This window comes from Gouania willdenowi, chromosome 9 (assembly GCF_900634775.1).
Source record: "Gouania willdenowi chromosome 9, fGouWil2.1, whole genome shotgun sequence".
NCBI lineage: Eukaryota > Metazoa > Chordata > Actinopteri > Blenniiformes > Gobiesocidae > Gouania > Gouania willdenowi.
The window spans coordinates 6974608-6993313 of record NC_041052.1 but is presented as its reverse complement, the minus strand read 5'-3'; the positions used below and the strand labels follow the sequence as shown (position 1 = coordinate 6993313).

The 18706-nt window shown below is 38.5% G+C and overlaps 1 protein-coding gene across 1 annotated transcript; it reads left to right on the top strand.

The window, feature by feature from the left end:
- Positions 1 to 8500: 8500 nt before the first annotated feature.
- On the top strand, positions 8501 to 17537 carry LOC114469788 (probable isoprenylcysteine alpha-carbonyl methylesterase ICMEL1). Its single transcript, XM_028457596.1, has 9 exons — positions 8501 to 8706; positions 11073 to 11100; positions 11190 to 11336; positions 13833 to 13953; positions 14028 to 14240; positions 14306 to 14389; positions 15329 to 15470; positions 16724 to 16886; positions 16985 to 17537. Coding segments are annotated over exons 2-9 (1116 nt in total). The 5' UTR covers positions 8501 to 8706; positions 11073 to 11098; the 3' UTR covers positions 17229 to 17537.
- The last annotated feature ends 1169 nt before the right edge of the window (positions 17538 to 18706 follow it).

Sequence of the window (18706 nt, the reverse complement as noted above, 5' to 3'; positions counted from 1 at the left end):
CCTTAACTTTTCTCATGTTCAATAATGAACATCATCAATCAATAATGACAGCTCATTCAAACATTTGAAAAAAAAAAAAAAAAACAAGTGTGTGAGATTATATTTCTGTTTCTCATCTCGAGCCATGGATGACCTAGAAAACCCAATGGTCCTGAGGCTGATGCTTAATAGATACTAAATCATCAGAACTCAAAGGAAAGGTGTGACTACTACCAGTTCTTTTTCTAGACATGCTTTACCGACTCCAAGCTGTCGGAATAAGACGTTTACACTTTGTTTTTCTCTTGAAAAGTGAACAATTTAAAATGATTTGGCTGGCATTTAAGATTTAGTTATGAAGCCTGTAGCAATAATAATAAATCCTGAGTTATGTGCACGTAGCAGGTGTTTGCAAATACAGGTGAAGTCATGAAACAGGCTCGATAATTTTAAATTATCTTGGAAAAGTTGAAGTTTCTTCTTTTTATCTTTTTTGGAAAAAAAGGGAAAAAAAAAAAAACATTACAGCATTGTAGATTCATTCCATGTTCCTGTCGATCACTCGTGTCATACTCCAGGTCCGGGGGCCAAATCCGGCCCTTGAGAGCCTTTAATCCAGCCTGAAGGAAAAAGTAAAAATGACTGAAAAAACATGAATCATTGTGTAAATAATCTACTAATTCTATTGTAGATACTGTATCTCACCCCTCCAACTACACAAATTCAAAGAAACGACACTGTATTTTCAAGGACGAGGAGCTTTCCTGCGCTTACGTCACATGGTGTCATTTTTAATTGCAAATTGTTAAATAGACTTTAATTTTTCCAAATATACTGCAGTTTTCCTCAAATCACATAATGTTTCACATAATTCCCAAATTGAATAAAAATGGGTGATTAAATCAAGGACATTTTAAGTAGACAATCTCTAGCGATTGATATCCATCACATTGCTCTGATATTCTCCGTGCGTTACATACATTATCATTATATGTGAAAGTGGAAACTAAGGCTCATTCAATTTGAAATTGTTCATTTTCTGCCTAAAACTGCACTGAAAGTATAACTAAACCCACTGGTTTTGGCTCACCTGGCACTAAGAGGGAAATTCAAAAAATGCCTTGATTATGGGCGGGGCTCCAGGAGCAGTTAAGACACGCCCAGTCTACACTATAAAATCTCTAAATCAATGATTCCCAAACTTTTCACAGTCATGTAACCTGAAACCATGTACCCCCTACTCCTGCACACTTAAAAATAATGATGTAATGTCATATACAGAATTTTACCTATCTTTTTGAGTAATAATAATAATAATAATAATAATAATAATAATTATTATTATTATTATTATTATTATTATTATTTTTTTTTCGATAGCCATGTATGAAAAATAACAATCAAAGGAAGTTCACGTCGCCCGGATTGGCGCTACCGGGGCCCCACCTTGGAGCCAGGCCCGGGGTTGGGGCTCGAGTGCGAGCGCCTGGTGGCCGGGGCTTTGCCCACGGGCCCCGGCCGGGCAGAGCCCGAAAGGACGACGTGGGCCCGCCCTCCCGTAGGCCCACCACCCGCAGGAGGGATCATACGAGGCCGGTGCAGTGTGGATCGGGCAGTCGTCCAGGGCGGGGGCCTTGGCGATCTGATCCCCGGCTACAGAAGCTAGCGTTAGGGACGTGGAATGTCACCTCTCTGGCGGGGAAGGAGCCTGAGCTTGTGTGCGAGGTGGAGAAGTTCGGACTAGATATAGTCGGTCTCGCCTCGACACATAACAAGGGCTCTGGAACCAGCCTTCTCGACAGGGGTTGGACTCTCTTCTACTCTGGAGTCGCCAATGGTGAGAGGCGCCGGGCCGGGGTGGCTATACTTCTTGCCCCCCGACTTAGTGCCTGTACGTTGGAGTTTACCCCGGTGGACGAGAGGGTAGCCTCCCTCCGCCTTCGGGTGGGGGGACGGATCCTGACTGTTGTTTGTGCCTATGGGCCAAACAGCAGCTCGGAGTATCCACCCTTCTTGGATTCCTTAGAGGGAGTACTGGAGAGTGCTCCTTCTGGGGATTCCCTCGTTCTGCTGGGGGACTTCAACGCTCACGTTGGCAGCGACAGTGAGACCTGGAGGGGCGTGATTGGGAGGAACGGCCCCCCTGATCGGAACCCGAGCGGTGTTTTGTTGTTGGACTTCTGTGCTCGCCACAGATTGTCCATAACAAACACCATGTTCAAGCATAAGGGTGTCCATATGTGCACTTGGCACCAGGACACCCTAGGCCGCAGTTCGATGATCGACTTCGTAGTCGTGTCATCGGACTTGCGGCCGCATGTCTTGGACACTCGGGTAAAGAGAGGGGCGGAGCTGTCAACTGATCACCACCTGGTGGTGAGTTGGCTCCGATGGCGGGGGAGGATGCCGGTTAGACCTGGCAGACCCAAACGTATAGTGAGGGTCTGCTGGGAACGCCTGGCAGAGTCTCCCGTCAGAAGGAGCTTCAACTCCCACCTCCGGGAAAACTTCAACCATGTCTCGGAGGAGGCGGGGGACATTGAGTCCGAGTGGGCCATGTTCCGTGCCTCTGTTGCTGAGGCGGCTGATCGGTGCTGTGGCCGCAAGGTAGTCGGTGCCTGTCGTGGCGGCAATACCCGAACCCGTTGGTGGACACCGGGGGTGAGGGATGCCGTCAAGCTGAAGAAGGAGTCCTACCGGGCCTTTTTGGCCTGTGGGACTCCAGAGGCAGCAGACAGGTACCGACGGGCCAAGCGGAGCGCAGCTACGGCGGTCGCCGAGGCAAAAGCCCGGACATGGGAGGAGTTTGGTGAGGCCATGGAGAACGACTTCCGGACGGCTTCGAAGAGATTCTGGACCACTATCCGGCGTCTCAGGAGGGGGAAGCAGTGCACCGTCAACACTATGTATGGTGCGGATGGTGCGCTGCTGACCTCGACTCGAGACGTTGTGGATCGGTGGGGGGAATACTTCGAAGACCTCCTCAATCCCACCGACACGCCTTCCAATCAGGAAGCAGGGCCCAGGGACCCGAGAGTGGGCTCTTCTATCTCTGGGGCTGAGGTTGCCGAGGTGGTTAAAAAGCTCCTCGGTGGCAAGGCTCCGGGGGTGGATGAGATCCGCCCGGAGTTCCTCAAGGCCCTGGATGTTGTGGGGCTGTCATGGCTGACACGACTCTGCAACATCGCGTGGACATCGGGGGCAGTGCCTCTGGATTGGCAGACTGGGGTGGTGGTCCCCCTTTTTAAGAAGGGGGACCGGAGGGTGTGTTCCAATTATAGAGGGATCACACTCCTCAGCCTCCCCGGTAAGGTCTATTCAGGGGTACTGGAGAGGAGGGTCCGCCGGATAGTTGAACCTCGGATTCAGGAGGAGCAATGTGGTTTTCGTCCTGGCCGTGGAACTGTGGACCAGCTCTACACCCTCAGCAGGGTCCTTGAGGGGTCATGGGAATTTGCCCAACCAGTCCACATGTGTTTTGTGGACTTGGAAAAGGCATTTGACCGTGTCCCTCGGGGATTCCTGTGGGGGGTCCTCCGGGAGTATGGGGTATCGGACCTCCTGATAGGAGCTGTTCGTTCCCTGTATGACCGGAGTCAGAGTCTGGTCCGCATTGCCGGCAGTAAGTCGAAATCGTTTCCGGTGAGGGTTGGACTCCGTCAGGGCTGCCCTTTGTCACCGATTCTGTTCATAACTTTTATGGACAGAATTTCTAGGCGCAGTCAGGGCGTTGAGGGGGTCCGGTACGGGGGCCTCAGTATTGCATCACTGCTTTTCGCAGATGATGTGGTCCTGTTGGCTCCAACATACCGTGACCTTCAACTCTCACTGGATCAGTTCGCAGCCGAGTGTGAAGCGGCCGGAATGAGAATCAGCACCTCCAAATCCGAGTCCATGGTTCTCGACCGGAAAAAGGTGGAGTGCCTTCTCCGGGTTGGAGATGAGGTTCTGCCCCAGGTGGAGGAGTTCAAGTACCTCGGGGTCTTGTTCACGAGTGAGGGAAGGATGGAGCGAGAGATCGACAGGCGGATTGGTGCGGCGTCTGCAGTGATGCAGAGTCTGCACCAGTCCGTCATTGTGAAAAGGGAGCTGAGCCGAAAAGCAAAGCTCTCGATTTACAGGTCGGTCTACGTTCCAACCCTCACCTATGGTCATGAACTTTGGGTCATGACCGAAAGAACAAGATCACGGGTACAAGCGGCCGAAATGAGTTTCCTCCGTAGGGTGGCTGGGCTCTCCCTTAGAGATAGGGTGAGAAGCTCAGTCATTCGGGAGGGGCTCAAAGTAGAGTCGCTGCTCCTCCGCATCGAGAAGAGCCAGATGAGGTGGCTCGGGCACCTAATTAGGATGCCCCCTGAACGCCTCCCTAGTGCGGCGTTCAGGGCACGTCCCTCCGGAAGGAGGCCCCGGGGAAGACCCAGGACACGCTGGAGAGACTATGTCTCTCGGCTGGCCTGGGAACGTCTCGGGGTCCCCCCGGACGAGCTGGAGGAAGTGGCCGGGGAGAGGGAAGTCTGGGCCTCCCTACTGAGGATGCTGCCCCCGCGACCCGGAAACGGCTAAGCGGGAGAAGATGGATGGATGGATTATTTTTTTTTTTTTTTTTTTTTTTTTTTTTTTTACCTCTATATATGTGGTTAAATGTTGTGTTAAATGTAGGAAAATGTGCTAAATATGAGAAAAGTGAGATAAATAATGAAAATGTGTTAACTACAACTTTTATTGGACCACTCACAATGGTCCAATGACGTAACAGAATCTTGTTCTCAGCTAATAGCAAAATTCAATTGTAATGTCCGCGTTTCAACCCATAGAGGGCAGTCAATCTTACATTTTACATCAAAATACGACAAATTGAAATGCTAGAAAAAACTAAAATGTTGAAAGTTGGACCAGGATCATTCACCAGCACTACTTAATACCAAATACATTTGTTTTCAGCAAAAAAAAAAGTGGTGTAGTTACTCTTGAAGATCAAACTGGAACACTTTTGGCCCCTGAACTAAAACAACTGTGATGGACTAGCGCCCTGTCCAGGGTGTACCCCCGCCCAGCGCCCTATGAGAGCTGGAGATTGGCACCGGCAGACCCCCGCGACCCTGTTAAACGGGAATAAGCGGGTATGAAAATGGATGGATGGATGGAACTAAAACAAGTTTGAAACTACTTCTGTTATTGGACCGTTAGCAGAGATCAATATTTTGTGCATCACAACAGACTAAAGAAAATGTGCTAGCTAATGTAGCCTTACCGCACTACCTACTGCCATCACTTTTTTTATATTCCTGACTTCAATGAAATAAAAATGTGCCAGTTTTCATTCACAATCTTCTGCTCTCGCAAAACATTTTTACAGCCTTCGACGTCTCATCGCTGGTATGTGCATTACACCCATAATATTTATATAATTATTAACGTAGAACAGAAAACGTTCAATTTCAGCCAAATATTTGACAAAATGCTGCCTCAGCTGTTTCGAGACAATTCAAAGGCTGATTTTTGTGGAATGGCTTGGTTTCCATTGTGGCTTCAGGAAAGAAAAACATCAGCATGGCTCCCCACATTGTTACAGACACAGTAACAACCACACACACCCACTCAGGCCTGAAGGGCCCGCTCTGTGGGGCCAAACATAACACCAAAACCCCCTGGACCACGCTCTATAATCCACTACTTTTCTGTCCCGCATCCAAGACCATGCTGTGGTCATGGTCAATAAATACTTTGTCCTTCTTTAAAGTTTGTAAGGAGGGTTTGCAACGTAAACATTGGCAAGGATGGGGCTCAATGTATTTGTTAGAGCTGAATAATACAGCTGACAAGTTGTTTATTTAGATGAATAAAAAGCCAACATTGTTTCAGAATCAGAATTAGACATACAGTAATAATCCCGGTGGAAATTACTTAATTTACTTGTTTCTATAATATATGCCATAAACTTTTTTTTTTTTTTTTTTTTTTCTCGGCTGTCTTCACAAACAAACAAAAAAAGTACAGAACAAACACTCAATTGTCCAATTCATGCACTGAAAGGGTGTAGGTTGAAGCAAAGCTTATATATATGTATATCTCTACCCCATCTCTAGATAATATCAAACACAAAAAAATATATAACATATTACTATTTTCACAATATACATTCAATATATATTCTACACAAGTTTATACATACAGTTTATACACTCATATCAAACATATATACATACAGTACGTACACACACACATACATACATACACTTGAATGTATATAATATGTACATAATACATAATATTGTACTATTTCATATATACGACACAAATTTCATCAATTAAATTTAGAGTGGCAATATATAAATTAATAAAAACCTTTTACTATGTTTAAGTATTATTATATTTTATACCATGATATACATATTATATATTATTGCTGTCCTTGGAAAAATTGTTACTCTTCTTTCTTATACTTACTAACGATATATGATTTAAAAAGCTCTTTAAACTGGTTTGTTGGTGCTTTATTTTATTTTTTCCTTTATGCAGTTTAATAATTTAACCCCTGCTATTGTTAAACGCATCTTTATCAATGTTGTTCTAGCGTATTGGATCTTTAAATGTAGTTTTCCTCTTAAATTATATTCCCCTTCTCTGCAACTCTTTTGGAAGTGAACCTTTACTTGCATCATCTGTTGCATCACTGCCCTGAAGCAAGAAGTCCCAGTGCATGCTGGGTGTGTGTGCACTGGAACTCTGGTTTTCCCTCATTTCACTGGCCTTCTGAACTGTCTGCAGGGGAGAATTTGTGTCTGTTTGTCTCTGCACGTATGAGTTTAATCTGTTAACCTTTCCAGGGCGAGATGGACTGGTAAATTATCATGGGTGTACTCTGCTCTCTGCACAGAGTAAATAATAGTCAAAGTGGGACCATATAGTGTGAAACATCAGAAAGATGTATTAATATTATTAATTATTAATTAAAAAAGAAGAAGAAGAATAACACAGCTTAAATCTGGGCTGTGTTTGATGTTTGAAAAAACTTGTAATGCAAAGTTCATGCACAGAGAGGAATATGTTTTTAAAGAATGTCATGATGACATATTTTGGTTTTATTTTAGATTGACATGAATTATTAGTCTCTGTTTTTTGCGTTCTATTTGCACTTTAAATAGGAAAAATGTATCTTATTTACGTCATTGTTTATTTACTATTTATTTTATTTATGATTTAACTTTTTTATATTCATATTGAGTTGAAAAGGTCTTACCCTAAGTAAGTATTTCAGTATCAGGTCAATCAGTTAAAAACAAATAAAAGCATCATTATTTTTTTTTCTTCTGTTTCCAAATATCGTATTGTTATCATGAGACTAGGCAGTATCGTATCGTATTGTATCGTATTGTATCGTATCATAAAGTGAACTCGGTCTGACGTCCCCAACGAATGAATAAAATTGGACAAAAGAAGCAAATTTTATGAATTATGTAAATGTAAATGTAAACACTGGAGCATCAACAATGACACGTGGTTGATTTGTGTCATGAAGCAACAAAAGAAACTTCACATTGGAACACATAAAAAAAAAGAGTTATTTCGCCCTCTAGCGGCCACTTTGTGTCAGTTTGTGATCAGTTTGTACTTGTAAGCCAAGCTAAATTCTGGGCTTTGGTTTTTTTTTTTTTTTCTTTTCTTTCTTTATTTCACAATTATCTAAAAGAAATTACAGCAAATATGTAAACTCTGTGAAATTACACCTGCTAAATTTAAACAGTGTTTTACACTTCTTTATACCATTAAAATCATACTGAAAAACTGTTTGAACAACATTTATGGAAACTCTTATTTTCTCTTATAATTTAGGTGAAACGTAAACCTAATATTAATTTCTTTCAAATTTTGAATGAAATCGTTGTATGTATATATTTTGGTAGTAAGGCAATAAAAAAAACTTTAAATTCTAGTTTGACATTTGGAAATAGCATCAGAAGAAGTGTTTTAACAGATGGTTAAAACACTTAACCATCTATAATAATAATAATAATAATAATAATAATAATAATAATAATAATAATAATAATAATAATAATAATAATAATAATAATAATAATAATAATTTGTATTATTATATATTTTATTAATTTGTTTATCTAACAAATACATGTGCGCAACCTTTCTTTAAAAAACACATGAATGGTAACTGAGGATAAACTAAGCATAAGATAGCGGTTAAGTTTATTTTAACAAAGGCGGAAATTGTGTATATTGTACTTCCGGAGTAACGACCCAACGCTGTAGCATTACAAGAGCTAAATCCGTACTTTAGCTCCGCCATCGTTCAACACAGGTAACGTTAGGCCATGTTTATATGTGATCGAATTAAACAGAACATGTTTAAAAGTTAATATTGGCTGCGAAAAATTCTTCAAGAACATACTCTACAATAATTCTATAGGTATTTTACAGCATTTTTCAAGTAAAACTAGTACTTTTTCCAAGTCCGGCTAAAGCGGAAGTTAGTACGTGTATTATCTTGTTGTATAACCTTTGTTTATGTGAAACAAAACCCGCACCACCGGTTTGTGAAGGACAGTCGCATGATCCGCATCATTGGTCCCTCTCTTACTATTACAACCAGTACGACTTTATAACTCATTTAAATGCGTTTAATGTTGTGAACCGATCACATCTGGAGAGCAGAGGCTGATTTAGGTTCAGGTTTTAACGAGAAAGGAAGACACCATCTGCAGCTGTCAGGTGAGATGATGCTCCGCTATCTTCAGCCTCATTGAGCTGCTCCTCGGGTTTAACTGATTAATAAACATTAACCATCGTTAAAAGCAGATCGCAGCTAATAAATGTTAGCCTGTGCTGTCATTTTAACAAGTGTGGAGCTACTGTGCGGATTATTACCGAGTTAAAGCCATTCCGACTAAGCTAGTTCACTGCTGCTGTTTGCTGTTAGCTCCTCTAGAGGGCGCACTAGATCACAAACACTGATGTCTTATGCAATATACAAGAAAAACAATCAGGAAAAAACCGTCTCTCCAGTATATTGAGATATTTTTGTTAAACAAAAAAATATATATATTAAATTTAAAAAAAATTAAATAGAAAAAATATCACTTCAATCAAAAAAGTTTACTTCAATAAAAAATAAATATTTTCAATCAAAGAGAAAAAGTATTCAAATACAAAAAACTATTTGAGGCCCGAATAATTGCATTTAAACACTTTTTTTTTATCTTTGATAGAAAATGTATTATTTTTATTTAATTAACCTCTTTTGATTGAAAAGTTTTTTCCCTATTGAAGCCATCTTTTTTGCATTTGGGCCGTATTATTGGTAGTGCATTTGTGTTTTTATTATTCAATTAGAAAAAAAAAATGTATATTCATATTTCTTTTTTATTTTTATTTCTTTTTTTTTTTTTTTTACTTGTCTGCACATGCTGTCAAAGGTCAACACTACAAAAAGTGCAATCATTATGAGACAGCAATGCATGTTTTGTTATTGCAATAAAATACATTTATTTATTTTAGTGCTTTATTGTGACCATCACCAGCCCTCCCTAAGGAAGGGTAAGAAATCTTTTATTATAGGGAGGATATAAAAAGGGAGAGCAGTGTTACACCTAGGTGGAGGGGGGGGGGGGGGGGGGTTCAAACAAAGAAAAAACAATTAAATCAAAAGAAATATTTCAATCAAAGAAAACAAGTGTTATAATGCCATTAATTGGGTCTCTAATATTAATATAATTTTTGCATTTTTAAAAAAATTGAAGTTAAAAAAATAATTTGATGGGAAAGGTATGGAAGCCCATTTCCGCCACAAAAAAAAAAAAAAATATCACCAAGGAAAGTCATAATTATGAGTTCGTAAAGTCATAATTATGAGAAAGATAGTCATAATTATGAGATAGAAACATTTTTGGTACATCCATCTGTACCCATGGCACTGACCAGAAATCTCCATTTGTTGTTCAATAAACCATGCTCTACTTCAGCCACATCAGTTTTATCCTTTCGACGCCAGAGCCTCTTTTTGCTTAGTATCTTTTCAAGGGTGCGTTTACTCAGCATATTTCTATGTGAATTTACAAGCAAACAAAGTATTTCATCATTTGTAAAGCCCCGTCTAAAGTAGTCTTTGATAGTCTTATCAGCCATCTCTCAGTGTCAGCTCACCACATGAACAAGCTGCTGTAAATATGTTTAAGTATCTCATAATTATGACTTTTTATCTCATAATTATGACTTTCTATTTCATATTTATGACTTTCTATCTCATAATTATGACTTTCTATCTCATAATTATGACTTTCCTTGGTGATTTTTTATTTATTTATTTTTTTTAGTGGCGGAAACGGGCTTCCATAGAAAGGTGTTTTATTCAAGTGATTTTTTTTTTTTTGTGAAAGTTTGAAATGTTTTTTTTTTAAAATTTTTTTCATTGAATTATAAAAGCAAATCCACCTCCATACTCCAGGATCTTTATTTGTAAATTTCTTATTTTGTGATCTATTGTTGTGCAATGTTTAGGGGAATTTTGTGGGATTGTTGGTGAAAAATTGCAATTACAGTTCTTTAAAAATGTAAGATTAAAAATGACTGCAGTCATGTAATAATGAATATTGTGGAATTTCATTACATTTGGTGAATTTGGACAGACTGGGACATCTTCGTCTGAGTTAGTTGGTAATTTACACCATAACTGATGTTTCTCTGTCATTTTTACTTTCACAATTTTAGATTTGTAAGTTAAATTCTAACATTGTTGTTTCTGTTTTTTTAAATGGAAAATGAATTAAGAGAAAAATAAATTCAAAAGAAAAAATCTTCTTCTTCTTCAAATAGTTTGGGTTGCGATGTTAAGATGTTCTGATTTTGAATGTCATAGTAAGTTATCAATCAAGTTAAACTCCATAAATCAACTTGTGGTTAGGATGTTAATTGATCTGCTAAAAAATGTAAAAGATTAAAAAAAATGTATTTAAAAATGTAAAAAAAGATAAAATATGAATATTTTAAAGTATTTTTAGAATGTTGTAAGTTTTAACACCATTACTGATTTTTATTGGCCAACAATTAATTTGTGTTTGTGATTCTTCTCATGTTTGCAGGTCAAATAAATCTACTAAAACACACCATGTAAGACATTTTAACTTTCCAACAATATAATGTACATTTTCCACATTAATCCTGTTCCTGAACAGCTTTGTTTTCTTTGTATTTGTAAGGTCTGCTGGGGTTAAGCTCTCACTTCCTGCTACTGTGGCTGTGCTGTTGGTGGGCGTGCCTTACTCTATTTCTCTGACTGCTCAGTGGCTTTATGGATGGCCCAACAAGCCTGGATATAAGAAGTACATCGAAGCTCTAAAACCAAGGTACCACCATTTGATATATTGGTGATATATTAACCATAGTTAAGCTCTACTAGTGCTCAAATTATGTTTACTCGTGAAGCAAAAATTGTCATTAGTACAACAAGTAAGCATTATAAAGTAAATTCAAGACTTGCCATTGGTTTTCAAAAAGATAACAACCAATCAGAGTTCAGGATTTGGTTATAATCCCTCCTACTTTATTTGAATAAGTCAACTAGTGCTACTAGTAAATATTTTGGCTTTACTCATTCTAACCATACTACTAGTAGATTAAAAACAGTCTGCTAGTACTACTAGGGAGATTTTGAGTGTACTAGTAGTACTAGAACCTTTACTAGTAAAACTTTTTTTGTTTTACTACTAAAGGTTTTTGGCCTACTAGTACCAGTGTACCACCGTCACTTTTGACAGTAACTAGTACTGTAATGCAATATATTTCTAAAGAAATAACGCCATTATCGTTCCAATTTGGTGCGTTTGTCCGTTACTTTGCTAGCAGCGGTGTACTTCCTGTTTACAGTGGCGCTACATGTTTTTTCGGGATGCCGTGCCAAACATGGTAAAACAGTAGAAGAAGAAACATTGTCAGCGTGTTTCTGTTTACATCACGTGCGCCAATCAAGGCGAGTCAATGCGAGAGCAGGTCGAGCTTCTCAGAGTGGAAATACCCGCAGCATTTTGCATCAGTGAAGCTAAGCTAACGCTGCGACTGGATTTTAACGGACTGTCTAGTACACGTACTAGTAAAGCAAAATTGTCTACTAGTAGACAATTCTGTGTCATAGTAAAGCTTTGAGCTTTAAACTAGTAAAGCTTTGAGTTTTTACTTGTAACATATTTTAAGTCTACGAATATTAGTAGTACACTTTAGTAGTATTAAAGTACTGTCTCCGTAGAGATATGGGTTTGGAACTGGAGGGTTGCCGGTTCAAGTCCCAGTGCCAGGGCACTTCTCAAGCACTGCCGAGGTACCCTTGAGCAAGGCACCGACCCCAAAACACTGCTCCTTTCATTGTAAAGCGACTTTGAGTACCCAGAAAAGCGCTATATAAAATTGATGTATAATAATACTACCCACTGAACAAACCGAGGTTGAAACAACGTTGAAATGACGTAATGGTTAAGGTTAAGAAGATATCTCTGGTGGGTGGAGAGTGGCGGACGTCGTCTGGATGTCCGAAAACGACGTATTCTAGACGTTCCAAGAAGACGTATAAGAATAATGACCCAGGTTGGATTCGAACCCCTGACCCTTTCAAGTGCGCTTCCTTACCCGGTGCGCTGCCATAGCAACAAAAATAACATAAGATCACAGTATATGCTCAATTCACATTGGAACGATGTAGGTTTATTGACATCGTAGAAACAGCCATCTATAACATTATTTCAAAGGTACGTGTCAATTATTTGAAACATTTACCATATTAATTGTCTTATACTATGACAGCATTAAAATACATTTAAATAACAGTTTTGCATTGTAAGAGTGTACAATACCATTCATTTTGAGAGTATTGTAAAGTTTATATGTAATTTTGACGTTTTTGTTGATGTTGCTGTGTGTGTGTGTGCGTGTACTGTCCGTTGAATTAACCTGACCAGACGACGTCCGAAAAAGACCTCTTCTCAACTTTGTTTCAACGTTGGTTTGCTCAGTGGGAATTAAGGCTCGACATTTACATTATTTCTTAAATAGATTGAAGAGCATAATATATGAATGTTACTGAAATACACCTGGATATACACTTAGTGACTGTGGATAATACTGAATAATGATTTGTAATAAACAGAAGCACGTACACACTCACGTTTAAACTTCATATGAGAAGTGAGCAGAAATTGTGAATTCAAACGTTAAACGTCATATCAAGTTCCAGACGAGGTCATGACGTTCAAATGCCGACCTATTTCGGACGTCGTATAGACGCGATATGAACGTGATCTGGAGGTCCATGGACGTCGGATGTTTAATGGGTAGTAAAGCCAAAATGTTCATTACAGTAATACATTGTTTTTCAGCTTTGGGGTTGCCTGAAATAAAGTAGATCAGTAATTAAAATTTTATATTTAAAAATAAAAATGTATATATTATTCTTTTTAAAATGAAACACCACGTAGAATCTCAAACAACTTTATTCTATACTTTTATTTTTTCAAATAAAAATCTAGTTAAAATAAAACGCAATATAAACATATCTGAGCTGGTGCATCTTGCCACTAATCCTGGATATTCTGTATTTGTGACACAGTATAACAAACATGATCAAAAAGTAATTCTAGAGAAAAAATGTCTCTGCGGTCGTCGGTAAAGTGTACTCTTGCACTAGTTAGTAAACTAAAATTGAGTACATACGTTAAATTTGAGTACTAGTACAGCTTAACTGTGGTTGATATCACTGATATAGATTTCATGCTTAAGCAGCTTTCCATTGGTCATGAATATGAGTCCTTTTTTTTTATTTTTTTAAACATGTTCATGTTTGTTCTCCCCATCAGGCGGATCTACTGTCTGACCAGAGCAGTCCTGGAAACCCTGAAGTATCTGCAGTACGGCAGGTTGTACTTCCAGTGGAAATCCTGGTATAAGAACGATGAGAATCGTAAACATTATGAGAAGGTAAGATGAAACGTCTCACAAACACAAACTCATGTGCTGATTCCTCTTCTGCCTGTTCCCACACTGTGGTGCAGGGCGTCACATTTGGCCGCAGGGGCAACAAACTGGACTTGTATCATCCTCCAAACTCCATCTCATGTGATCTCTCCACTCCTCCGCTGGTCATGTTCATCTACGGGGGAGCGTGGAGCTCTGGAGAACGATCCAACTACTGTTTACTAGCCCGACATATGGCTGAGGAGCTGAACGCTGCAGTGGTTTGTCCTGACTACTGCACGTACCCACAGGTGGGAAACCAAACAATCAGAGTTCCACAGGGAAACTTATACCTGATGCTTGTGTTTGTCTTCAGGGGAATGTTTTAGCCATGGTCCAAGATATCGCAGACTGCTTAGTCTGGGCTCTGGAGAGTGGAAACAAGTTCAGATTTGACCAAGTAAGAAACAACATGTCTGTATTTTTAATTTTGGAAGTGCACGAATTTATCCTATGTTTAGTATTCATATTTTTGTATTCCTTTAAAAGTTAATAATTAACAATTATATAATGATTAAACCACGTGTTGCAGTTTTTTTTTTTTACAAACTGCATAAATGCAAACTTCTAATAATAAAGAAACAATGGAAAACTTACATAGAAAATCACTGATTGGGGCTACATTCACACTTTTCAGGCTCTTCTATTTAAAATAAAAAGGATCATTGTGTTACTTGTTTCTGTTCTTCTGTAACAATGCACCTTTTCTATTTGGTATATTTATATATATTTGTGTATTTGTATTGTTTTTCATTTATTTATTTATGTTTAGGGGATTTGAAAATTGTTGCCTCTACTTCAAACATGGACAACTGGCGGTCCCCAAAGTAAATGCATAAAATGACTTCAAAAATGCACAAATATAAATTAAATTAAAATAAATTAAAAACTTACAAAATGACAGCAAAAATACACAAAAGGAGAACAAAAATGATCACAATTACTCTATAAATACACTAAATGACAACCCTCAAATAGACTATGAAAAAAACTCCACAAAATGACAACAAGAATACACAAAATGTAAATAAATCACACAAAAACAGTCAAAAAAGGACTCAAAACAACAACAAACATGGATAAACTGACTCCTAAAACAGAAAAAACAACAAAAAACATACACATAATGAGAAATAATATACAAAACAACAACAAACGTAAAAAAAAATGACTCTTAATTACAATTTAAATAATGATTAAACCACAGTGCATTTCTGGAAACTGCATAAACGGAAACTTCTAATAAAGAAACAAAGTAAATCACCTTTGCGCCTTTTAGGCTCTTCTATTTAAAATAAAGGGATAATTTTCTTGTTTCCGTCCTTTTGTGTTTCCTCAGGACAACATTGTGCTAATGGGACATTCAGCAGGAGCTCATCTGTGTGCACTGACTGCACTGTTTCTTATTGATGGAAGAGAAGAGCTTCTCATTGAGTTAAACAAGCAGCGGGAGGTCACGTTATCAATACGAGGGATTATTGGTAAGATTTTCAGCGCTTCTGTTTTTACATTTCTATATTTGTACAAAAAGGCTCTTATTGATAAATGGAAAGTTTTCCGAAAGTTTTCATCCAAAGCGATGAGCTCAATCCTCTATTTGTATTAGTGCATTTTGTGTTTGTGTTAACATAATATTAATGCACCTTTTCTATTTTCTATTCATTGTTTGTTTTTTCACTTACAGTATATATTTTCATTTATCCAACTGCCGTTCCCCAAAGTAAATGATAAAAACATACAAGATGACAAAAAATACGCAAAATGACAGAAAAATACACAAAATGACAGAAAAATATGCAAAATGACAAAAAAATACACAAAATGACAGCTAAAAATGATCAAAATGAGAACAAAAATACACAAAAGGACAACCATCAAATTGACTCAAAATAAACAGATACCGATAACAACAAAAACCCAAAAAAACGGCCACAGAAATACACAAGATGACTCCAATAAAACACAAAATGAAAAGTGCAAAAACTGACAAAACAACAACAAAAACACAAAAGAGGAGAAATAATATACACAACAACAAACGCACAAAATGACAACCATCAAATTGACTACAAAAAAATGCACAATGATAAACAAAAGAAACAGAAAATACACGAATTGGAAATAAATTCTGCAAAAACTGTCCCGAAAGGACTCAAAACAAAAATGACTCCTAACAGACAAAACAATGTACGCGCACGAAGTGAGAAATTATGTATAAAACAACAATAAACATATAAAAAATGACTCCACAAATTCACAAAATGACCACTAAAAACACACCAAAACCTTTAGTTTTTTCCTGTGTTGCTGCTCAGACTGGTCATTATTCTGAATACTGACATGAATGTTGATTATGTGGCCCTCTGATCCAACAATCACACTTTTGTGGCCCCCGCTGTGATAAAAGTTGAACGTTTCTGCTCTAATTTGTGCTAAAGATGGAATGAAGGCAGCTGCTTGATAAAAAAAAATATATATAATTTAGTTAAGAACTAACTAACGCTCCTGATTGTCTCATTGTATATTTTCTCTGAGCATCCACAAACCTTCCAAATGGTTGTTGTTTTGTCTGTTTTAGGAGTCAGTTTGTACATGTTTTGTGTGATATTTGAGCAATTTTGTGTATTTTTGTGGCTGTTTTTGCACAATTTATTTGAATCTTGTGTATTTCTGTTCCCATTTTGTATATATCTATATTTTTTTAACGTCCTTGTGCTTTCCTCTCTGCTCCCAGGCCTCAGCGGTGTCTACGACGTCATGGATCATTATGAGCACGAACAGATGCGAGCTGTTGAATATGTGTCCACTATGCACAAAGCCATGAATGGGTTGGAAAACTTCTCGTATTACTCACCAACACACTTGGTAGAGAGCTTCAGCCAGGACAAACTCAGCAGGTTGGTAAAAAAAAAACCCAATAAGAACAACAGTGATTAAAATGTGTGAGGCACAAACATGTAGCGTTGACCTTCCTCTCTTTCCTCTTCCTGCCCAGAGTGCCTCCATTCTCTTTACTCCACGGGACCAGTGACATCATCGTTCCTGTGGAATCGTCCGTTAAGTTCTCCGAGCTCCTCACCTCCTTGTCTTTGGAGGCGTCGCTCTATCTGCTTCCTGGTGTCGACCACACAGAGATGGTCACTGACCTCATGGTTCCAAACAGACACTTTTACCATGTCATCTATGGATGTATCAAACAGGAGGCTGGAAAACTGCTGAGCTCATGCAGAAAAGTGTGATATTCACCCATCGTAACATAGCCCAACCCTCAGACAGTATTCACTACTTCAGCGCCTCATCATCACCTTAAATGTACCCATATTCTATTTATTATTCCTTTAAAGTGGCTTTTCAGTGATTGTATGTGAGAAACACATGTATCAGAAACAGTACAGATACTACATGTTAAAAAAACGGTAGTAGTAGCTTAGTCAAAATTTTAATAATTCTAGAAAGTTCATTTTGTCTTATTTTTCAAAATAATATTTTAGGTTTTATTTATATAGACATCTTTTTTCAGGAAATTTACTTTGAAATTTAATCTGATCTCCTGACATGTTTTGGCTGACAACTGTCATTCTTCCTCAGAGGCATCTGCTGATCGCTTTGATGTGTCGTTATGAGTTCTTTCTGGGCGTGGCCAACTTGACAGTTCTGTCAGGCTAGCCACGCCCCCTGTCGCCCGATAGTCTCTGGAGAAGAGAGTCCCAGGTGAAGGAGAGTAAAAATGTTCACTAATTCCTGTTGACATTGAAGCTCCGCCTCCTGATGTTGATGGCTTCTTTGATCCAGTTGGCAGTCGAAACATGTCCGGAGATCAAAGTAAATTTCCTGAAAAACTTTTCAGAATAAATGAAACCATAACATATTCTAGTCAAAGTATTACTTAACCACATAACTCACACTTTTTAAACCGTACCTGTATGTCATCCAAATGTTTTCTCATTATTTTTCTCACAAATATCAAAGGTAGAAATTGCCGCTCCAAAGTTTGCTTTTGACTCCACCATGACCAAACGGCTTGTTGTCAAATGGTCATGTGACTTTAATTTTGGAAAGGTCTTACACAATGCATTGTGGGATATGGTGTCCCGTAGAGGAATGTTAAGACGGTGCAGAATTGGAAAAGTTATTTTAAAGAGTATTAACTAAACCCCAAGCTTTTGGCTGGAAATGTAAAAAAAAAAAAAAATGCCTTGATTATGGGCGTGGCTCCGGGTGTGGGTAAGACAAGCCCAGTTTTACTATAGAATCTCCAAAGGACAGTATGCTATGCTAATTAGCTACTCAATACTCACTATTCCTCTATTCACAATTTTCTCAATCCAACCTACTCAACACTGATTAGAGTCCACAGTTCCTAGTTTTTATAGAAGGGGCGTGGCTAACAGTGGTAGTTTGTGATGTAAGAATCTACCAAAATGTCACAAACCAACTTTTTCAGCCAATAGCACAATTAGGTAGAGGGCAGTCACGCTTACATTTTAACAACAAAATATGGCAAATTGAAATAATTTGACTACAATGTCAAGAGTTGGACAAGAATCAATGAAACACACTATTTCATATCCAAATACCTTTGTTTTCAGCAGAGAAAATAAGTAGTTTTTGGGGTTTAATTACTATTTAAGTCTTTTTACTTCTTTCTTACTGTGATTTCTTGAGTGTCTTTTTCAGGCAAAACACTGATTTCACCTGAAGCCATTTTGTTTTCTGG